Raw genomic sequence first — 23,492 nt, 5'->3', positions numbered from 1 at the left:
ATTGACGTTTGCACATTCACAAGCAGACCTCCGTTACACTTCGATGGATCCGCATGTTTTTAACAGATAAAGTGAAGTTTACGCCATTGTTACTGTTATTGCTCAAAGCCAAAGTTATGAGTACATGTGCACTGAGAGAAGCACCGACCAATCACAACAGCCTGAGAAGCGGAAGCTCACTTATATGGAATCGGTGGGACATCTTCACACACAATCTCTAAGAGGGGAACCAATCACGACAGACTGGGTCAGCATTACCCATTTGGGAAGGAGGGACTTTATATAGACCGGAAGAAATCCAGTCGTTTTGTTAAATGAGGGACAAAATATGAAATATAAAGCTTTTTTTATTAGAAACATGAACATCCATTGTTAAACCAAAAAAACATAATCAAAGCCTCAAAAACAGCGAAGACTGGCTCCTTTAATAGATCTTTGTATGTGTGAGATAGAGGGTGAGCGATAGAACCCATTGTTGAAGTAGGGAATTTTGCTTCCAGCAAGTTTCACAACGAAAACAATCAGCAGGAAGCTGATGATCTCACATCTTATGTCAACAAATTCGTCACAGGATGCCACCACTATTTTCAGACCTATGATTCAAGCAGATCACCAGTAAAGTGACCAAACACACATACCTTTAACGTTTAACTTATGTTAGATATTGTGGTGGATTAGTGCAGCATACTTGTATCATAAAATAAAGGGCATAGTATAGTTGACGTTTATATCCAGTATAGTAGTGACCAAAAGTAATGTCCAGCAGTATATTTGCAGAATATTTGCTTTTAATGCCCCCTCAGGTTAGACAAACCATTGAATTTTTAGGTGTATGATAAAACACTGAACTTTATTTAAGATATTTACTGAATACAATTATTCCTGTTTTTCCCACTATCCTCTAATATGTGAATCCTCCTCCCAATCTGCCTATTTTATTGTATAGATATAATGTTACAATCACACCTGGTACTAGGCTGGCTCAACTGGGGGTCAATTGAATGTTCTGGTTGGGCAGATATATAATCAAAATTCATTCCACGCATCATGTTTACATTTTTCTGTCATTGTTTAATAGATAATACAAATAAGTATTACATTTTTTATTATTTTAATTGTCTTCTGGGTAATTTTGGAGGGGCTCCCAGCCCTGGTTACATTGATGGTGAAATGTTCAGACATGTTCTGTATGAGGTGGTGGGTGATGAGATTGGGATGGGACTAGAATTGATGGTGATTTCCCTGTGGAAGTGTAAATTCTTCTCACTTGCGTTCTTCCTCCATTGTAAGAGTGGAGCGGCTATGCCTCTACTCAATCACTAAAGGATTTTACAATCCAGATTTCCTTAATGTAATCCAAATATTTATAAACACAGCCATGTGCACTTTCCTTGATTTAATACTGACATTCCATGCTGACATTGTAAATTCTTTCTGGTTATCACTATGCTTTTCTCAAGGACTTATAAAAAAACGTCCCACCTTGTTCCTCACTTCTGCTTCTTTTTTTTGTTGTGCAGTGAGCTGTCCATGCAGTGGGGTCATATCTCCAGGCACTACAGCACAGACCGCAGCAGCTCAATAGGGAGTATGGAGAGTCTAGAGAATCCTCCTCACCAGGGATACTATGACAGTCAGCTCTCACCCATCGATCCGGTCATCTTCAACAACAAACGTGATTCCGCTTACAGCTCCTTCTCTGCCAGCTCTAACACATCTGATTATACAGTCCCGGTCAAACCTGAGGAGACCAACTCAATGGACAACCTTCTTCAGGGTCTGGGTTCCTCTAGCAGGTATCCAGACAGAGGCCAACATTCGGCTGCTGGAAACTTACAGGAAGAATGTGAAAGTCTTAAATCAAAGATACTGTCTCAGAGACCCAAAGCTAAGGTCCGGCCATCCTCCTACGGTTGCGAGGAGCAGCGAGGTGCACCACCTCAGCCACCCATGAGGAGGGATAGTTTCAGGGCTACCAGGAGCCAATCAGGTGTGGAAGATAAGAGATGTGTGTCTGCACCTGTTGGCATTCCGAGTCTGGACAGCTGCGTGGTTGAAGATAAACCTCCAATCCAGGAAGTGTTGACAGGCGATGTTTATTTGAATGGAAAACAAGACCGTGAACAAGGGAGCAGATTAGAACCGTATTATACCTTCAACTCTCAAAGAAAATCTGGTAGAGCGAGTGAGAAAAAACACTCAGAGGACCAATCAGAATCTATAGAGAATACCTCTTTGGAAAGGAACATAGATAAAGACATAGCTACCCAAGTCCAGCCAGCCATGCACAGACACAGCGCCCCAGAGAAACTTCTAGCCCCTCACCTACGTGTGATGAATCTCTCCAGTGACAAAAGTGACCGCTCCACATCTTCTACATGCCAGTGGTCACAGTCTCCACTTTATCTTAATGAGATCGGCCCAGATACGGCCCAGGGTAAGTGGGGAGCAAGCAGGTGTTCAACACCAGGTTCACTGGCAACTTCAGAACCTGAGGATCCCAGGTTAGATGAAGAAAGGCTTGATTGTGGACAGAATGCGTGGCCGCAGTCTGAAAATCGTACAGGGAATAGGTTCTCTGAGCATGCAGTTCGTGTGGACACCCACCCTGATGAGACCCGTAGAGGAGAAGCGCAGGCAGATGATGGCGAGGTCACAAAACAGTCATCGAAGCGGCAGTTCCGCAACTCTAAATCACGTCGTAGAAATGAACGTTTTGCCACCAACTTGCGAAATGAGATCCAGAGGCAGAAGGCTCAGCTTCAGAAAAGTAGAAACTCTGGTGGTTGCGGTGAGGAGACGGTGGAGGAGGAGGTTTCAGATCTTCAAACAGAGGCAGTCGTTCCTTTGGAAAAGATAGAAAATCAACAGAGAACACAAACCTTTACAAGTCCAGACCCTCCAACTGCATCTGTGCAAACATCCAAACCAACCCCTCTACAAGTTCCAGTACATGATACCACACATGCTGAAGAACATTCCAGATCAAGTCCTGCGAGTTATCAAACTTCTCAAACGCAAACCCAGATCTTTGAACATAACAGTCAAGCGTGTGTACATGTAGTGGAGGAGTCAACACTTGCAGGCAAACCACGGCGATGGCGCTGGACACTAGAACGCAAGCTTCAACCAGAAACCCCACTGGTCAACCAGCAGCCCACAGAGAGCAAGAATAAAGAAGCGACAGGACAGATGTCGTATGGAAAAAATGGGACGTTGAGAGGAAGAACAAGTTCCAGTAGTGGTCGTTTAGGTCGATCAGACGAGTCCGACATTCCCCCCTTTGCGGACCGCAGGAGGTTTTTTGAGGAAACTAGCAGGAAGTTGAGTCAGTCTGTAACAAACTTATCAGGCTTGACAAGTCGAAACCAGAGACCAGACAAACAAAGACAGAACCATCCATCCTCACCTGAGCCACTTGAGTCAGGGCCCACTAACCTGGGCCGACGGAGATTCTCATACCAGGGTGTGGTCCAAGATGGACCCTACATCCACTCACTGGACACCAGCAGACAGATTATGCGTGTAAAAAATGACCAAGACGTTATGAGAGAGGTGTTGATGGAAAGAGAGGAGAAATTAAGAGAGAAAGAGGAGAAGGGACGAGAGCAAGAGAGAATTAAGGAGCAAGAGAAGCTTCAAGAACAAGCGAGGGAGATGGAAAGATTAAGTAGAGAAAGGGAGAAAGAGCAAAAAATACTTCAAGAATGGGATGAGAGGCAGAGACTGCTACAGAGAGAGAAAGAATGGGAGTCAGAGAGAGACACGGTTCAGTCAGAACAGAGAGTATAAGCAGCAAAACGATTTCTCACGGTTCATCTCATGATGTCTGTCGGAAGCAGACATCCGGTCCACAAGTCCCTTCCTCCCACCAGCTTTCAGAGCATTACTATGGCAACACTGCCACCAATGTCCAAAAGCACTGCTCAGCATTCCAGCCTGTGATTGGCCAGCACAATCCGTATGATGGCTACCACGGAAATCCAGCCTACAAGAGCAGGACCTACACCCCAACAGAGGTAAGACGAAGGGAATCAAGCATGTTCTGTTATCTGAAATAGCTTTTCAAACTAAGGGCTCCTTTAACCATCAACCCGTTGCACCACAGCTAAATGCCAGATTTTCATACCACTTTGTAGTTACCATAAGAACATTTATGAAAACTTATACATTATGTGTGTGTTGGTAGTGATATGTTGGACATGGAAGGAATTTTAGTCCACTTAGTAAGCCTTCGTTTCAAAAAGCAGTAAACCAAAATTATTTATTTGAATGTTTTTATTATTTTGCGTTTTTGTTCATTGATATATATATATATATCCACACAGAAGGAATCAAATACAGACAAAAAAAACTATTTTACACCTGAGCTGTCATTGTTAAGAAATTTTGATGTGGTGCCATATAGATCACAAAAATACTTTATATAAGTTGGCTAGAACAGTAAAAATGGCTCTAAAATTTAAGAAAAACTTGTGCGTTTTGTTTTAGCAGTTGCCAATACATAAAAACTGAATGTTCACATAGTAAAAGAGTAATTGCAAAGTAACTCTTAAAAAAAGTTTTTAAAGAAGTTCTTTTAAATCAACCATTATCTTGGGTATTTTTTTTTTTTTTTATTGGTGTTAATTTTTTTCACGTAAATTTATAAATATTTTAAATACATTTTAAGATCCTTTTAAAAAGCATTATTTGTGTATACTTTAAGAAGCTATAGCATTTGAAGATGGTGATATCAACTTAGCATTTTAATATCTGTGCGATCATATAAATGGATGGCGTAACATTCGTTGAAATCCTATGGGTAAGAAAAAATGTATGGTTTCTTACAGACAAAAACATTTTCTTCATCCTTTCTGGCATTATTTGTAGTCTTCACAGCACGTTGTCAGATTATACTATATGCTTAATAATTAGTGTGTTAAAATTTCAAGAGTTATTAATTTGTCAATATGATAAATTATAAAGTTAGTTAAATTCCCACTGTCAAAATACATTCATATTTACTTGTATTCATATATAATTGCTTTGGCCATACAGCATAAATAAATGTAAGGAAGCATTTTAAGACAATGAAACATCCTATTATTCAACTTAGTTTTTACATTTTTCTTTTTTCTCTAGGTCCATCCGGTACGGGAACAGGAACAAACAAAACTAAACAGGAAATTCAGTCTGACAGAGAGGTAAAGTGTTTGTTTTTAACTCTCCCAACAGGCTGTTTCATTGATTAAGGACAATTCGAAAAAAAAAATGTATAGCGTATAATAACCCCTCATAGTAGAACTTCACATATAACATAATAATATTTGTGTCTTCTTTCTGTTCTCCAGAGACTACAGGTACAGGACGGCAGAGGGTGCTGTTGTTCCTGCCTATGCTGGTCGAAGCAGTCACAGAGTTGAACGCGCCGAGGAGCATCCTGCATTATTTTCACCTCTTAGAAACCGTGCCATGTCAGAAAATGACATTCGTGTGGAGACACAACACCCAAATCCCATTCCCAACACCAATGTCAGCAGAATGCGTGCGTCCACTCTTGGCGACCTGGATGAGAATAGAGTAGGGATAGGTGAGGTAAAAAAGAAAAAAGGACCACCACCTCCTCGTCCACCACCTCCAAAATGGGAGCAGTTCCACAAGAGGCGAGCATCCCACCACAACCTCTTCACATCCCCTCCACTATATTCCTCCCCCTCTTCCTCCCCACCTCGGCCACAGCAGTGCCCACCCTATCCCCCTAGTGTCCCTGAAATGACACGTCAGCGTTCCTATAGTCTTCCTCCTAGAGACGTTGCCGAGAACCATCACTGCTGCTGTCAGGAATACTCAGTAGCTCCTCCCAGCCCGGCCCTTACACACCGCACTTTTAAACCTGTTGCCCTGTCTCCTAGGGAGAGAGATGTGTCACCTCAGAATTATGACACGAGAAGAGAGTATATTCAACCTTCAACGCAAGCGGAGCCATGCACAAGGTACATGCAGACGTATAATAAAGAACAATATAGAGTAAGTGTCTGTGTAAAATGTTGTGCAGTGAATAGTTTTGTTGATTCAATATTTTTCTGTTTGATTTTAGAATTCCTGCCCATACTTCTGTCATGCCAAAACATGAGCCTAGATCCACATTGGTAAAACCGATCTTTCATGAGCACCAAGCAGACTGGGATAGGTGTCATCCTCACCCTGTTGCTACACAAACCGCTACAAGATCTCTGGAAGTACCAGAAAAAAGCTCATCAGCTGGTCCTGTGTCTCCAGAATCCTACTTCTCCATGAACAACTACCACCAGCAAGCTGGCTTTTCTGGTGCCGCTCCCAAACTCCATAATATTTACTCTCACAGTCCATCTGGTGCTGGCGACAGAAACTTCCCTATAGAGACAGACATAGATGAGATCGGTGAGAATGAACGTGCCGGAGAAGTTAACACGAGGGAAACGGATGGAAAGATTGAGATGCAGGGTTTTGCCCGACCAGTTATTGTGTTGGAAACAGACCTTGACAACATGCTGACGGAAGAGGCTCCATCAACAAGAATTACAAGAGGGCACCTGGTGGATTCCATTCTGGATGAGGAGTATGGAGTATCTAGAAAACATCTGATAGGAGATTTATTTCCTCAGAGTGCAGAGACAGAAATGAGTGGAGAGAGCTGGCGAGGGGGCTACCCTATGAGTGGAGGCACTCTGGAGAGGTATTACAATTATTTTATGAGAAGATTCTTTGTTCTTTAAACGTTTTATATTTGACATTTGTTTGAAAGTCATATTCAACCCTCACAAAACCAAGCCATCATTATCAATAACAATATCCATGCCTCCTTCCTAGGCCTTCTAGACTGTTAACAACCACAACTCAAGTCCCACGGTCGACCTGTTACACATTACCCGAGAACTCCCAATTTCTTGCCAGGATGAGAGAGATATCTGAAAGGAAAGTGGAGGAAGAAGAAGAACTTAATTATAAGGTGATAGTTGTCTCTTTTAACACTTAAATGTTATTGTTGTGGTTACAATTGCAAAACTCATATCATCTTAGCCTACTTGTGCCTACGTGTATTTTCACATCCTTACCATGATCAAACATATTTACAGAAGCAGCTGATGGAGAGCCTTTATAAAAAGCTGGGTGTTCTCCGCGAGGCACAGAGGGGTCTTCAGGAGGACATACGGGCCAACGCTCAGCTGGGAGAAGAGGTGGAGAGCCTGGTTCTCGCTATCTGTAAGCCCAATGAGGTGGACAAGTACCGCATGTTCATTGGTGACCTGGACAAGGTGACCAGCCTGTTGCTGTCTCTTTCTGGAAGGCTTCTACGGGTGGAAAGCGCCCTGGACTGTGTCGATCCAGAGACTGGTCACCACGAGAGGGTAAGAGAGATGGTGTATAAAAAATGTGTTCCTTACTATTATGCCAAAAATCATCCTTATGCTCTTTCACTTGCCACTTCTACGTAGCTACAACTTCTGGAGAAGAAAAAGCAGCTTTTGGGGCAGATGGGAGAGGCTCAGGAGCTCAAGGAACACGTGGACCGACGTGAGCAGGCTGTCGGCCAGGTCCTGGGTCGCTGCCTGACACCAGAACAGATGCGTGACTACGGTCACTTCGTGAAGATGAAAGCGGCTCTACTGGTAGAACAGAGACAACTGGAGGACAAGATCAGGCTTGGGGAGGAGCAGCTCAGAGGACTTCGAGAGAGCCTGGGCCTGGGGTACAGCCATTACTGACCCTAGGTTTGATTGATGGGTGTTATTTTAACCTGTCTGTGTGTTAGAAACTGAAATGGCTTTGCAATATGTACAGCGAAATGTTCCCAAAAATGGACATTATAATGGTTTGAGGTTTGCATTTGGTGAAACACAATTACTGAAGACTGAACTCAGTTCAACGTGAAAACAATACACTACATGTACTTGAGGTGGTCATTTAGGACTCCACCGCAGCTGCACTAATATCGGCCGGAATGTTTTTTTGCGCTTACACGAGTTAACCTCAGACACTTGTTTAAACCGCCAAAGAACATATTGTATGTGTGCACATACACTGCTCTTTGAAAACAGCAGGGAGATTGTGCTTGTCTTTATTTATTTATGTGTGAATATACTTCCACACATATGATTTCTTAGTAAATAATATAGAGAATCAAATAATACATTAAGGGGTTCATTTATAATTAACACTACCGTTGTGCCAACCGGCTTATTGTAAATCTCATTTAAAATGTTTTGTTTTGTAAAGAATTGGTATGTACATTGGGTAAGTGTACATAGTGGATGCCCAGTGCATCTTCAAGTCACAGAAGTTTCATTCTGTCCTAACTGGAACTTTTCTTAATGAAACATTTTGGCCTGTGATTAGTTTGCTTGTGAGGCACCCAGTTTTATACTCATTTATTCGTATTCAATATGCCTTATTGTGCTTGCTAAACTTTTCTCGGATAATTTTTGTTACCAAAGATTGAGTTTGAGGAATGTCTTAAATACCTGCCTTACTTTACCAAAAACCTAATATGGTGTTAACAATAGTAGGAATTTTGAAGATGGTTAATGGACATTGGAGTCAATGTGCTGTAAATATGGTGAATGTTTTTTTTCAGTTAAATGAGATGTCTTACACATTGACACAACAACATTTGGGGCAAATTCTACTCGATTTTCTTTTCCTTCTTATTAGAAACTGGACACTAGTAAAGAGGAAAGAGAATGCTGCTTTAATAATCATTACCCGCCTTAAAGTTCTTACATTGTGTCGCCCTGCAAAACAATCTGAAGTAAATGTGTTTGTATTTGAAGGGCAAAAAAGGAATACATGTTTGTATTTGTATTACAGCTGCAAATTTTCAATAAGGTTTGCTTAAGGTGTATAAACCTTATAGTTTGTTTACTATAAAGTTCTTGTTCATTCTGTTAATTGTATCATACATGGTAAATAGGTCAGGAAGGAGATGAAAGAAAATATGTGGATTATTACTCCTTTTCCTTTTTTTCTGATTAAAACATAAATTGTTGACCATTAAAAGTATTTTTTCTGAAGTTGTATAGGGTAGTTTCATGAAGTCTGGCATGCTATTGTGTGTTCCATTTAAAACTATTTAAAGACAATTCTGCTTATTATTTTATACTTATCCATACATCGCAGTAATAGTTATGTGTCGATACCAAACTCTGAAAGAACTGGGAGGTTTAAAAAAGTCAAAACCTTAAGACATTTTGTATCAGTTTAGGAAAACTTTATTTGAACCTAAAAATGTTATGCATTCTAGTATTCTTAATATACTTGAAATACTTTCTCTTGTTCTAAGAATGTGGTTTCTCTGCTATTTTGTAAAAAAGCATTTCTTGTCTCAAATCATCCCCTTCATAAATAACATACTTACCTACTCAACCAATCAGATTCAAATATTGCGGACGATCAGAGTTCAGTGTGAATGAATAGACTTGTTCCACTTGATGCTGCGCTGCAAGATCCGACAGGCGGATGACGTCACAGTACCGCGAGATCGATTCGAAACCAGCCAGTCGAATAACCATAAAACGTTTGGTCAAACAAGCCTGTTTTCATCTGACACATGACGGCCGGAACGAGATGTAACCAGCTGCAGGCCCGCAGCACCATACGTTGAGGCCACACGATGCAAACCAGCAGTTTCAGGCCAGAAATGAAGGCGAACCATTTAGCGCAGATCGTTCTACCAACAGTTTTTTTCTTTTTTCACTTTTATGTACAATATCTGAAAATGCATAAAGTACTTTTTAATGTAGTTATTATTTGCGTAGTTCTTTCTATTTTACTAGATATAATATTTACTTAATGTTCATAATATCTACATAATCAATATATTATATTCAAAATATAATTTACTTGATGTTCATAATTAATAATGTGCTATGCATTTCTAAAACCATATCCCTCATATCATATCCCCGAGTATGCCTACCCGACGAACCCATGAAACCGACCTCCTTTCCTCTATCCATAAGCTTTGCTCCCCCTGTAATGCATAAGTCATGGGAAATGTCCTATTGGGCAATTAAACTGTGCTGAAACAGTAGGATTATAACAACTAGTCCTATTAAACGAATACGCGAATCTGTTCAGTTTGTAACAAACACTTTTTTTAGACTTTTAATGTCAAATATACATTATTTTTCAGAATTAAAATAAATAGAAAACAAAGTCTTGCTTTTCTTATATGAACAAACATCAACAAAACACACTCAAACAGAACATATGTTTTACATTTTAATAGATTTATAGTATATTCATAACTGCAACCGAAATAATAAACACTTAGGAATTAAGACTCTTAAAAAGAAGAGTTAACTTTCAGTCCCATTTTATCACGTGTTTCACACAAAATATACCCCATGTCTTCCTGGAATAAAAAAAAGAAATGAAAAATACACACATACTCACAGTCTACATTTACATTTAATCATTTAGCACACGCTTTTATCCAAAGCGACGTACAAAATAGGGAAGAACAATAGAAGCAATTTGTGCAACAAAAGAACAACAATGCACAGGTGCAGTAAAAACTGGTCTCAGTCATCCTATCACAGTATACGAAGCTAAGATTTTGTTTGTCTAAACTGACAAAGTGACTTTGTCACACAAACCATAAATACATGAGTTATGTATTAAATAAAGAAACATAAAAACAAATAATAAATAAATATAAAGATGGACAAGACCCTTTTTAAAAAGAGAGCCGAGTGTCAGCAGAAATAAAACACACAAAACGATTAATAGTACAACGATTTCTTTTATCCAATGTGTCTGCTTATAGTTGCGATTAACACATAACTTATACATTGATTTTTCACAACTAATAAATAAAAACCGGACATAAATCACCGTGATCTCCGCCATGCTGTTAATGTGTGTCCTAAAATGAGTGGATACGGGCCTGCAGCTGGATACTATTGGCCTGCACGTCATCAAACACCTGAAAGAACTATTTGGCGGGAAACGTGACATTCTAAAGTAAGCGTGCGCGTGTGTGTTTGGCCATTCTCTTGTGACTACGCGTGTGATTTATAAACGATGTTCGCTTTTGTCCAGCTTGCGAGACTTCTACCTAAACAATATGCGTTTAGACATGCTTCAAACATCACCACAAAAACCGCTCAAGGGAGTATCGGCGTTGCGGTAAGTTTACCTGAAACAAATGTGTACAACTGTTATTTTAAATCAACGCGTTTTCCCTCCGTGTCACGTTAATTACAATGTGAAAAGTGTCACACTAATGCATCGTCTTTTACATTGTTTTTATAGGAGAGTGTATTTGTGATGGGCTTTATCTTTTTTGCTGTTCTTGGTCCAGCTGGGTGGATCCTGTCCAACTCGTGTGACTTGCACAGAAAACCGCAATGAGGAACGAGATCAACGAGATCGAACGCCGTTTGTGTTACGACAAAAATGGTCGTTTAATGGTGTTTTGTCTTTGAAGCACTAGTTTATAAATAACAAATAAAACTCGTGGACCTTTTGACATTGACTGACGTGCACATTGTAACATGTGGTTTACAGTCAAACAAGATGAGGAATTTCTGGCAACACAAACTGACATCAGACCTTAAGTGAGGTGTAAAGTAAATCCCTTTAATAAAACTCATGAAAGTCTAACAAAAGAAAAACAATAAAAGCGAGGCGATAACATTTACATCTACAAAGAAAACCCTACTGTACAACCCTAACGCTATCATTTGACGCAGTGTTCATTTTCTGCGATCGAGAGCTTTTAATTCTGTATTGAGAAGTATTTTTGTAATTGTGGGGAAACTGAAGTGAGAACTGTTTAATCCTAGCAAAAGCTTTGAATACAGACGTATGATTCAATCTTGCTGAACTGGGCTGGTTTCTTTACAATGGAACCATAGAGTAAAAGAGAATCACTTATACAGGATGTCATAGTGGCCAGGACGGTACAGGAGGAAGATGCGCGGCTCTCTTCCTTCAGGAAAGATATGATGGTTCACTGTTCCACCTTCTCCTCTGTCCATGTATTCCACTAATATGGGCACATTCAGTGCCTTTGCTAAGGCAATGATATGGATGTGGTCACTTTCTTTTGACATGGGCTCCACCTCCTAAAAAATTAAACCGAGTATTAAGGACCACAAGTAAATGATCCGTTTCACAGACAAGACTTCGTTTAAACCTGGATTATGCCTTTCTTAAATTAGGATATATAAGTGGCTTTTATAAAAACGTAAACTGGTGCACTTGATCTTGAGACGCTGATATATTTTAAGAAATGTCAGGGCAAGTTGTTTTTATTTAAAATGTCTGTAAAACTGGGCACTAATGAATTAAACAGTTCTAAAGATAAGTCTGGGCTCAATGAAAAAGTAAAAATAACAGTAAGATAGATGTTATGTACATAAAAAAATGGGCATTAAAACATTCTCCAAGCACATTCTGGGATTTATTGAAAAATACATTTAGTGTAAATATGCACACCTAAAGAAGCAAATCTTCACATTTCTTTACATTAGACCCCTGTTTATTTGAATGAAAATTAATATTATGTAGCTAACACTTTTTTGCATCACTTTAATGCCCTTTTCAATAGTTTATAAAAAAAAATGTTACAACAATTCCAACTTTCTCTCACCTGCTGACAAAACTCTTTGACACAGCGACCTCCCTCTATGAAGTGTTGAAAGAAGCCATGTTCTCGCTGCAGGTATCCAGAGGTGAGAAGCCTCAGGTAAACCACTATGTAGTCAGACACGCTCTGGTCATTGAAGGAGCTCAACAGCTCGCCAAGCGATTGTTGCTTTTCACACAGATCAATTAAGTCCATAAACTGATAGAGAAAATCACAGAAAACTAAAGCGGATGAGAAACTATTCGTGCTTATGTAAAATGTACACGGTTGAACATGGTGTATTTTTATAACTCACCGTGTTGTGAAAGTCCTCAATAGTGAACTCGGTAAAGCCCTGGTTCACAAGGTCCAGTTTGCTCTTAGCTGCCACAGCTTTAAACCTAAAGTGTTAAAAATAGAACTGATTATAGGGACTTAAAAAAAATGTAAATCAACACTGTCCAACAAAGTGATAAGGAGGATAACAATTATTTTAATATCACAACACAATGTTCCTTAGAAGACAGGTAGAAGCTAGTGCAGATGTCAGCAACTTTAGGTACATGGTGTGTAGAGAGATACAGCCAGGCCCAGCTCCACAGGGAGGCCAGGGTGGCTATGCCCCCTTATCAGAAGCTTGGCCCACCCTGCCTCCACCCAGAGCCGTTAAGAGAGAGGATCCGTGAACCACTGTTGCTGTGAAAAAAATGTTCCATTGCAGTGAACAGACTTGCGTGACTTTCTCTCTCAGCGACTTTGTGTCAGAGTCCTGCATGGGTCCTGTTTGATAAACCCGCACACGCAGTAATTTGAAGAACACCTGCCATCAAACAGCGGCACTATTTTATTTCCTAACCCGACCCTAAACGTTTGACAAAAACGCTGCGACCCAAACCACACCTGCATAACATCTACATGATGTAGACAAAACCGATTATGTTCTCACGCAACAAGTAACAAAATAATAGGAATTCCTGGTTAATGCATTTTTAAACATGTGGTAATTATATATGACATCATTTCTGGAGAGACAACCAGAATGACTCCACTTAAATATTGTTAGCTATTCTATATTTGATTGGTGATTTATGAAATGTATTTTGATTTATGCAAATATTTTAGAAATAGCCTATATTGTTCATGTGATATTAACAAAAGTTTCCGTTACCTTTTTACCAAAGCCTGTAAAGGCAAAGCCCATTTAGCCCATCAAGGCTAAATAAAGCTTAATTAAGAAAATAGACCAGGATCATTATGAGCTTAAACGTTTATTTAAATTGTGACAATGTATGGAGTTCTCACTATAGCTGGCTGCTGTCCAAAATTACCTGCGATTGGCTAAAGTGCTCAACGCTGCAAAGTCCCTGCAATTAGAAACCAGCTCTTCAGACAGAGCTTGAACACAAATAAGCACAGGACCGTGTTAAAGCAGCTTGGTATCAGCTGAGGCGAGTCAAAATATTCTTGGCTACTGGATCCGCGTTCCCCCATGCGTATTATTTTCCAACCCACACAAGAACCCCAAATGACAGATGAATAATTAGTATACCCGTTACATCAAACATTACTGGTTCAGCCGACGACTTATGGGTTTGACACCATTCGGCCGAACAATGCTTCATGAGAGAAAAAAACGTGTACTTTTAGCTCATGACAAAGCAATAACACATGGCCTGGAAATGGAGTAGTTTGTGACAGAATTATCTAAAATGAGCAAAAAGTTAATGCTGTGAATATTATTTGGATATGAATAGCTCTTTTTAATTCTTTTAACAAATCCAAAGTTACTATATTGTCAAATAAATGTATATGTAGGCTATATATATAGATAAGAATGTAGAAATAAAATATACAATATTAATACAAGACGTAAGAACATTTCAAAAAGCTAAATTGTTCTTTTGTAAATAGTTTGTTTATAGGAAATAGTTTGGGGCCAAAAATATATGTTTAGTTACCACCCCCCGCCCACCAGGAAAATCATTTGGATCATTGGGATGATCATATCAAACAGTACATTACCTTTGCAGCTCTTTGCTGTCTTCCAGTAATGACTCCAAATGCGCGAAGCCAAAGGCTCTGTAGAAACAATTCCCATCCGGCCGTGTTTTCCGAATGTGGGAATATTTCTTTTGAAGGTCCTGTGGATGAGAGTAGAATGTGAAGACCTTAACCATAATGAGGGTAATGTTTCACAAGCAAACATTCTCTTAAAAACATGAAATTCAATTTCATATTAGATTTTTAGCCTTAAAGAGGTGTCTTAGATTTAAAGCAATTCAGGACCAATCCGAGAGCAACTTTGAGCAAGGAAAAGACTAAAAAAAATGTATCTTAGTGAGGAGGCGGGGCTGACCCCGTTGCTATGTATGACACAGTCTTTTAAAGACTGTGGTTGGTTGGTTGACCAAGAAGGAAAAAAGGGCGCTGTTAAGTATGGGGTCATTAGTTTGCAGTTGCATGTGTGTGTGTGTGTATATATACAGATATTTTTTCCATGCTGTTTTAATATCAACGTATTTGATAGAAAATGAACAGTGACACAGTAAGTTTCTGTAAGTGCTGTAATTGTTTGTGTAATTAGATTGTGACCATTGTAACAGAACCAAATCATATCTGCTGCATAGTTGCATTTCTCCAGTTGACAAATATGTTTCTATGATTACTTCTATTTCTGGCGCTATAGCATTTCTGCGCTGTCTTGGAGATGTTAGCTTCTCTCTACAAGGATCGATCACAAACATGAACCCTGCGCGATCTTATTGTGTAACTCACTGTCAATCAATTCAGTTTAATATAGCGCTTTAAAAGTTTGCAGTGCATCAAAGCAGCTGTACAAGAATACCAAAACCAAGAAAAACTAAAGTTGAACACACATAAAAAACAATATTAATAAAAATATCAGATCAACCTTTAAATTAATATGGAAATTGATGGAGGCTGTTTTGGTATTATTTTGGGTGCTGGGTGATATCTGTAAGGCTGGTGCCAAGGTGTCCACATCAAAAGGGCACCACATCCTGAGAAACACAGAACTTCATCCAATACAATGAACTCCCCACAGGGTCATCTTCTTGACATCTTGTTACTCTACACATATGAATCCTTTTGAATAACTCGTTCTTAACTGTAAGAATAGTAAAATTAGGTCATTCTTAGAATTTTGATCAACTTGAGAGTAAAATTTTACTCTGAGTGAGTGGCTTTTTACATACGTGCCCAGATTTGAAATCCAAGTTTGTGGGTCAATTTTGTGCAGTGCAAAAAAGCCCCAAGTGAGCTCATAAAGCTGCAGTCACCTTTATCTTGAGTTGGTAGATGGTGTCCTCTGCAGCATATTCCCCCTTAAGCACAGAGAGATCTTGTCTGCCTGACACTAAAGGGTTAGTGGTGGCTATCTGTTAAAACAAAAGACAAGCTATTTAAGTTATAGTTCACCCAAATCTTACAATTCTGTCATCTTTCACAACACCGTCCTAACTTTGTAAATCTGTACGCCATCTGTAACAAATTGTTTTATATTAATATTATTTTTTATTGTATATGTATTGTATCAAATTAATTTAAACCTACTCAACAGTAATTGATTGTTAGCAGAGTTCTACTGGAAGTTAAGATTGGGCCACATAACATTTGGCTTTGTTGTTGCCGCTGAAACAGTCTATCAAAGCCCTCTTGTCTAAAGCCATGTCATAGCTTCACGTGAGGTAGACAGCAAAAACAAAAAGTCATTAAAGATCATTTACTCCAACAAAGTTCTCAATTAAAAAATTACATGTTTAAAGAATTCAAAAAAATAATAAAAAAGCATTCAACAACAGCCCAGAACTAATGAGAAATCTTTCAATACTGATTGAAAAGTATCCCATGGTGAGATCTCAAGACGCTGGCTGACAGAATGCCAAGAGCAGATTTCAGCAAATTCTAGGCACACAAGGAATACTTTAAAGATGCTTAAATGTAGAAAGAAAATATTCTTTAGTCATAACAGTTGTGTCATTGAGTTTACTATTATTCTAAAAATGTGGAAAATGCATAGCATTGTGTTAGCAACACAAAGGTCAAGATGTGGATTTTCAGTAAACACATATTAATAAAATGTGTGTACAAGTCACTTCGGATAAAAGCACAAATGTAAATTTGAATATGGCATGGCAAAGTGCAACAGCAACAGCAGGAGGAAAGTATTTTCACTGTATAATGTATTGTGCACACTGTAATAAAGTGTATGTATTGTTATATTTTATTAATAGAGGACAGGTGAGATAAACATTTGACATTTCTGACCCTTTTTCCATTTTGGTGTTTCACAACACTTTTATGTTCAAATGAACAGCATTTTGCCTTTTTGTTACGGGGTTGTGTACAGCAGCATTTAGTAGAGAACACACAGAAGTATGAAGTCATAATTGTGATCACTCACCTCATGCTGAATACGGTCCTGTTGCGCTAATATGGCCTCATCAGATGCGAGGCAGTTTCCTCAATGAAAACCAGAACACATATAATAATCTGTCACCAACATTGAGAAAAGTATTCATTCATGTCTATTAAAAGTTGCACACCAGCAACAACAACGAAATAAATGGACCCATAATGACTTGAGAGATATGAGATATTATAGTCAATCGAAGCGCTGCATTCACGGTGACGTCATAGAGTAAAGAATACAGAATACCACAGAATACAACAGTGCAATCAGACGTAATGTAAACAAACATCAAAACGATCATATTACTGTTTATTACAGTAGAACCGATTCACAACCTGCCGTTTCAACTGACAGCGTCGTTTTATAAGCGTAGCGAATACGAATCAGTATGTAAAAACAGTGTGATATTCTTTGACACATTTCGTTTCTTAATAAAAAGCCCAGATGTGTCTTCTCTACAGCTGATGTGCTTTGCTCTGCATTGCTGATTTAATTTCTAACCCAACATCCCTCGCGCGGGACCCTACTGGTTGATTTGTTTAAGCATGGCAACCGATCTTTACTACAGAGGGAAGCAACGTTATTTTTCCACTTACCCTCCATCTCTCCCTGTGAGGATTCCTGCAGCTCATCCGCCATCTTGATTCAATTATTTTTCTGCCGTCCCCTTCATTCTGTGTATACTTCCGGGTCATGTCATTCACTGATCGCAAATGCACGCAGTGTCTTTAAAATGTTGCTATTAAACCGATTTGCTGCTTCACGGAGGCATTTTCAAAAGCTGACGAAGCCGCGTCGATGGCACCATACAAGCTTGACAAGTTAGTGACCAGTTCTGAATTGATTTTAGGTTCTTGCTGACAGTGCAGAACAGATGCTGTTAGGCACTAATGAAGCCAAAGCCGTGTTGTACAGTGCATTTAGGACCGATAAGGAGTGCTGGGTTATGGAGTTCACCTTCAAAATTAAAATTCGGTCACCATTTACTCATCCTCTTGTCATTTCAGACCTGTATGACTTTCTTTCTTTTGCAGAACACAAAAGAAGATATTATGAAGAATGTCGTTAATAGCCCCCCATTCACTTGCAATAGTTACACTAGATGTGAACGGGGGGCTGTGCATCAAAATATATTATGTGTTCTGCAGAAGAAAGTCATACTGGATTGAAAAGACAAGAGAGCTTGTCATTATGACAGGATATTTTTCTGTCATAAATTCAGTCTGACAAAAAGACATTTAAACTAATTATGTGTTCACAGATGAGCTGATTGAAAACATGGACAAAAAAGCAACATGGGACAGATTCTACGTAGAAAATGGAAACAAAACTTTTGAGTGGTTCTTTGGATTTCACCCAGTCAAGGAATTCATTCTCCCTGTAATACAGACCATGTCTCATTTCCACAGTCACCCATTACACATCCTGGACATGGGCTGTGGTACCTCTGCCCTGGGACCTTGTGTTTACAAACACTCCCCATGTGCTGTCAAGGTCACATGTGCTGACATCTCTCCTGTGGCCATAAGACTGCTGGAGGAGCACACCAATACCTCATCATTACACTCACAGAACCCATCCTCTGTTCTTTCCTTCATAGAGATGGACTGCACACAGTTAAGAGGACAGTTTGAGCCCAAAAGCCTGGACTTGATACTAGACAAGGGTACTACAGATGCTTTAGTTAGATCTAATGAAGGGAGAGTCAAGGCTGGTCAGATAATAAAGCAGTGCCTACAGGTGCTGAGGACCTCGGGAAGTCTCTTACAGTTCTCAGACGAGGATCCTGATGCCAGGCTTGTTTGGCTGGAGAGAGAGGTTAGAGAAACAGATCAGGCAGCTGATGTGGGAGTTCAAGAGGTAGGGGAATTGAGAGGGGTCAGTTATTTCTGCTATCAGATTACTCCTCGTGTTGCCTCTTCTTTAAAACAATAATGTATGTTAGTAATCATAGTCATTCATAATCAAAACTGGTTACCTGTCATCAGCTTGAACACAAAATGTAAATGTTTTAATAAATGTTTATTGAAAAACGAGTATTTTTTGTAGCAAGCCACTAATACACAAACCACTCTCTGGCAGCAGTCAACAAGAATCTTTCACTTATCCAGAGTAAATGAGTACAGTATGTATAGGAAAGATATTTCAAACATGATTAAAAGCCTGCATCAACATTTCCTTGCTTGCTTTAATGAATACACGTCTTATATAACAAGAGAATCTAGCAGAACAACCAATATGGCCTATATTCTCAAAAAGGTTTCGGTTCTTTCGAAAAATCAGGCATGCAGAATACCTTTAACTTTAAAGGGCCAGAACAATAGTTTTAAGAACTCTGTTGCGATGGGTTTAATTCTTGTAGAGGTAACGTGGTTTCTCTCGTGCATATGGATTATATGGTCTTCTGTGTTTCTGTTTCATGACAAAGTTGTTCACAGGCCAGCTGGAGGCTGAATTGTCACCACCTTCAAAACAAAAATCCACTGTTTAGCACCATGTTGACAATATTACCTTACATAAAGATAATTTGATGAAGTAACCTCTGCGGAAGGTGCCCGTTTCAAAGCTGTGAAAACCTGCTGTGAAGGGTCGAGGTATATTGTCCACATAGAATTGTGTTCCAAAGCCATTATGTTGCCTTGGTTGCTCGGTTTTCAACCCTGGACCTAAAAGATGAGGGTAAATAATGTCACTTTAAACAAAACAAACAGGAGTCCTACAGACAATATCTGCCAGTACTTACTGACAGCATATTCTGTAGTTTTATCATTAATTCTCTTCCAAAACATTTTGATGGACATTACTACTTACTTCTAACCATACAGTAGTGGTTGACAGGCTTTTAAGGTCATTTAAAGTATCTCTAGATAAACTTACTAAAACAGGCCTATTCTGAATTAATTGCAAAACAGAGGTTGGGCTTTCCAAAATATTAAGTGCTTTATATTGTCACTGGCCAAACAGAATCAAGTTTTTCAGAAATGTTATAAGAATGACAAAACATAATGTGTGAAGTGTGCAGTGCCATGAAACTGACCAGAACTATTTAAAGTTTGTGGAAAAGGGCCCTGAAGCAATGGTGGGCGATAAACTGTTTTACCATCATCTGTAAAGGAAAACAGACCGCCCGTTGAAAATGTCACAAGATTACAAATTATTTCCAAATGTTAGCATACACAAAACAGAGACATTTATGCTAACAGAACACCGAATTTCTCACCAGGGTTTGACAGTTGCACTGCCCATGCCTGTGCGGCATGTTCAAGCATCAGACATGTCATCTTGCGGTGTGCAACTGCATTCCAGTGCACACCGTCGTTCGTACGTAGATGGAGGCTGAAGCGAAACTGGAAGTGCATGTCCAGCACATCAAATCCAAATTCGTTTGCAAGACTGGCTCCGTATAAATTAGCCTCAATCACATCAAATCTTAATAGTGGACCGACGTGCTGGATCTGAATTTGTGGGCAATAAAAAATTAATAAAAAAAACATTATTGCTACCATTGACATTTTTTGCCAGGCTCTATAGCTGCTTCGCACCAGATTATTTAAGGAACAAAGTTCCATAACTAGTGAAAAGAGGGATGTTGAACAAAGTTTTCCTTTTAGCAGGTGCATTTGCACCAATGTGTCATGACAACAACATTACGACATAGGCTGGTCGACAGCGCGGCATTCAAAAAAAACGACCCGAGTTGTGTTTTGTTGTCTGTAGAGGTTCTCTTGATTGTAAATTGAGATTAAAAAAGCAAAAAGGAGGGCTAAGAGACAAAATCTATGGCAATTTTAAGTACTACATATCACCGAAGAAAAAACAATGTGCAGACAGATAACAGGAAAATGTTGCTTACATTATCGTTCTGCATGTTTGTCTTGTAACAGTTTAAATGACTTTTCTGTCACGTGGGATCAACCAGTCAACATGCCTGTTAGTTATTTAATTTCTGGGTTAGACTCTGCTCCAGAGAAGGAGCTACTTTCGTCCCTCCAAAAGGCGTTACTGAGCTAAATTCATGCCGGTTCCTGCAGTGTGCACATAACAAAAAGCGACAAATAGTTCTGGAACTACGAAATCATTAACGTGGCACGAAAGCCCTTATTGCATATGGCACACTCTTTTTAACCCACCTCGGGAACCAGAAAACCTCCTACTATTTTCTTGCCCAGAGGCATGGTCATGTTCCACACAACCATGCTGTCCTCCGGCAAAGTATTCTTTAGCTGCACAAAGAACTTTCGAAGATTATCTCTGTATTCCAAGGCCCATTCTCGGCTGTACCTGTGCAGTGAAATTGAAACAACAATACAATAGTTAAGGCAATACAGTTTTTTGTCTTACCTGCGCTGTGTATATATAGAAATATATTGAAGTGAAAGCTCACCTGGACACATCCCACACACAAGAATTAACTATGACCAGGTCTGGTTTTAGGCCATGGTCGAAGTCTGCCAGGATACTCTTCATGTAGGGCGAGAACACTCGCGTGACAAAATAAAACCGGACCAAATGGTGGTCTGTTCGGTACTGCCGCACTTCCCTGTATGAAGTTCCGTTGTTCATCGTCCCCAGTCTCCCTCCTTCCACTAGACAATCATTCTCAAATGAAAGCTCGCCCTAGAAAATATGAATGAGAGGCGTTTAGCATCACTTACTGCACAACCACAAAACTCCACGTAATGTTACCTTAAAGCGCTATACGCGTGTGTGTTAGGTGCTGACAAAATTGTCCTAAAACAAAAGTTTATGGTTCAAACTGCCAAGTGAATGGGAGTTACTAATGATACTCATCTAAGCAATGTATAGTCTACTATTTACTGTGATAGAAACATCAATCAGTGAATTACGTGCACAGTTTTACATACAACATGAGGATTTATCTGCGTCTGAACTGTATGAAGATATGAACACATGAATTTATCTCCAAAGATGCTCTGAAGAGTTTATTTTACAGTTTGAGTGAAGCTATAGGCAAACACAAAAACTCAAGCATCTTCCCAAAGACCCGTCAAAATAAAAGTCCCCTTAAATACTCAGACAAAAATACTGTGGTGTACTGAACTATAGTATTTGCCATTGAAAATTGTAGTGCCCATGTAGTGAATTGAGAAACACTGTATACTTTAGTAAAGTTTAAAAACACTATGGTATCTAAACATTTTACTGCAGTTTACTAAAGTATACTACAGTAAGTTATGTGGACAAATATACCACTATTGTACAGTAAAAAAGAGGGGAAAAAAGCATTAAATGTATCCGTCTGTATGCAACATTAATGTCTTTTGTCAGTTACTTGTCTATTTACGATGAACTGCACTTGCATATTTGTTTTAATGATGACAACAGACGATTTATACTTGTGCTCCTACAGTTTGTCCTGTGCTACCAAGCTTTAAACCTTTGTAGCACCAGTGCTATGTGCAAAAAAAGTGAATCTACAGCCTTAACACCAATAATTATAACTGCTTGCCTTTGTTTTATAGCAGTCACGGAGAGTAGGCCTATAACCAAATTCAGGCGCCAAAGCGGACACTAGTTCGAGCAAACTTGACCAATCTAGATCCGAAACAATTATATTGGGAATTCAAATGAAATATCCTTTATTATCTTTGGCCAAGTCATTTTTGTACTCGGAAAAGTGAATGACAAGTTTACTTGTCCGTAGGACAACCGCATGATAAAGCTTGTATGTAGTCAAAGCACAGCACACTAATAATTGAAATTGACATCGGATTACCTTGCTTTTTAACTGAGAAGTCGTCAAATAAGCGTCTTTTTGCAAAAGTAAAACTAAATCCTTGTACACGGAGCGCTGGACTGGAGAAAAAGAAGCATCATGTAAGTTAACTCTTTTAAGTGAACAATCAAGAAGGATATTATGGTCACAATATTAAACTTCGTCATTACTTACTTGAATCTCCTAAAACCACTACGAACTTGTTGTGAAGGAGCTGAGATGCCTGACTTTGAGTCACCATCCCCATCATGGTTTTACCTGCCTGCCTGACATTAATATCACAGTCATTAAAAATCAACAAGTCATCATCATATTGTTCGCTGAACTTTATGTTGACCAAAGACAATCAGACACGCGTAGTGTCGAAATATTTGCGATTGCATAACTTTTACAGTGAATATACCACAAACACTCACGCGTCGAGATAGATGTTAATGAGAATCAAGTGCTTGTCATAATGAGCTTTGAGTTTTGAACAAATGTGAAAGTGCTCCCCTTGTGGTGATTAAGAGGACAAATTAAGTGTACATAATATAATATAATATAATATATATTATATTGTATCATAATGTATTTAAAAAATGAACAGTATAAAGGCAAGAGAAAGGTGTAAAGTCAGGGATGACCTTTTACTCATTGTTGGTTTAAACCCAAAAGATTGAAACAGAAAAGCCATAAACAATAATGTGAGCTCAGTTAATTGAAAGGTTCAATCTGTGATGACAAAA

The 23,492-nt window shown here is 39.1% G+C and overlaps 4 protein-coding genes across 8 annotated transcripts in view; 2 read left to right on the top strand and 2 right to left on the bottom strand.

Moving 5' to 3' along the window:
- shroom4 (shroom family member 4) overlaps nt 1–9,032 on the top strand; it is a 38,790-nt gene extending 29,758 nt beyond the window's left edge. Inside the window, 8 exon segments of the mRNA XM_056747967.1 lie at nt 1,521–3,780; nt 3,783–4,019; nt 5,125–5,186; nt 5,334–5,975; nt 6,080–6,697; nt 6,832–6,970; nt 7,098–7,370; nt 7,458–9,032. Coding sequence (XP_056603945.1) covers nt 1,521–3,780; nt 3,783–4,019; nt 5,125–5,186; nt 5,334–5,975; nt 6,080–6,697; nt 6,832–6,970; nt 7,098–7,370; nt 7,458–7,727 — 4,501 coding nt within the window. The 3' untranslated portion in view covers nt 7,728–9,032.
- A 1,197-nt stretch (nt 9,033–10,229) lies between these two features.
- otub1b (OTU deubiquitinase, ubiquitin aldehyde binding 1b) lies at nt 10,230–17,692 on the bottom strand. Of its 4 annotated transcripts, XM_056745658.1 has the most exons (8): nt 17,624–17,656; nt 17,019–17,107; nt 15,895–15,993; nt 15,507–15,722; nt 14,618–14,736; nt 12,912–12,996; nt 12,620–12,814; nt 10,230–12,092 (listed from the first exon to the last, which is right to left on the bottom strand). In XM_056745658.1, the coding sequence occupies exons 4-8, from the start codon at nt 15,612–15,614 to the stop codon at nt 11,895–11,897; spliced, it is 705 nt and encodes a 234-aa protein (XP_056601636.1). In that variant the 5' UTR covers nt 15,615–15,722; nt 15,895–15,993; nt 17,019–17,107; nt 17,624–17,656; the 3' UTR covers nt 10,230–11,894. The 4 variants fall into 4 exon arrangements, with proteins under 4 accessions (XP_056601636.1, XP_056601618.1, XP_056601626.1 ...); XM_056745640.1 differs by lacking the exon at nt 15,507–15,722 and having other exon boundaries at nt 17,019–17,077; nt 17,624–17,692; XM_056745648.1 differs by lacking the exon at nt 17,624–17,656 and having other exon boundaries at nt 17,019–17,617.
- Nucleotides 17,693–17,719: 27 nt separating this feature from the next.
- cskmt (citrate synthase lysine methyltransferase) lies at nt 17,720–19,002 on the top strand. Its single transcript, XM_056745682.1, has 2 exons — nt 17,720–17,848; nt 18,289–19,002. Exons 1-2 carry the CDS (start codon nt 17,761–17,763, stop codon nt 18,960–18,962), a joined length of 762 nt encoding a protein of 253 aa, XP_056601660.1. The 5' UTR covers nt 17,720–17,760; the 3' UTR covers nt 18,963–19,002.
- Nucleotides 19,003–19,034: 32 nt separating this feature from the next.
- Nucleotides 19,035–23,232, bottom strand: fam113 (family with sequence similarity 113). 2 transcript variants are annotated; one of them, XM_056745616.1, is made up of 9 exons: nt 23,181–23,232; nt 22,939–23,026; nt 22,765–22,844; nt 21,412–21,644; nt 21,158–21,308; nt 20,248–20,482; nt 20,065–20,133; nt 19,568–19,693; nt 19,035–19,492 (listed from the first exon to the last, which is right to left on the bottom strand). In XM_056745616.1, the coding sequence occupies exons 2-9, from the start codon at nt 23,012–23,014 to the stop codon at nt 19,377–19,379; spliced, it is 1,086 nt and encodes a 361-aa protein (XP_056601594.1). In that variant the 5' UTR covers nt 23,015–23,026; nt 23,181–23,232; the 3' UTR covers nt 19,035–19,376. The 2 variants fall into 2 exon arrangements, with proteins under 2 accessions (XP_056601594.1, XP_056601605.1); XM_056745627.1 differs by having other exon boundaries at nt 22,939–23,030; nt 23,181–23,211.
- Between the last annotated feature and the right edge of the window lie 260 nt (nt 23,233–23,492).

Source organism: Triplophysa dalaica, chromosome 1, assembly GCF_015846415.1.
Source record: "Triplophysa dalaica isolate WHDGS20190420 chromosome 1, ASM1584641v1, whole genome shotgun sequence".
Lineage (NCBI taxonomy): Eukaryota > Metazoa > Chordata > Actinopteri > Cypriniformes > Nemacheilidae > Triplophysa > Triplophysa dalaica.
This window is presented reverse-complemented; position numbering and strand designations above follow the sequence as displayed.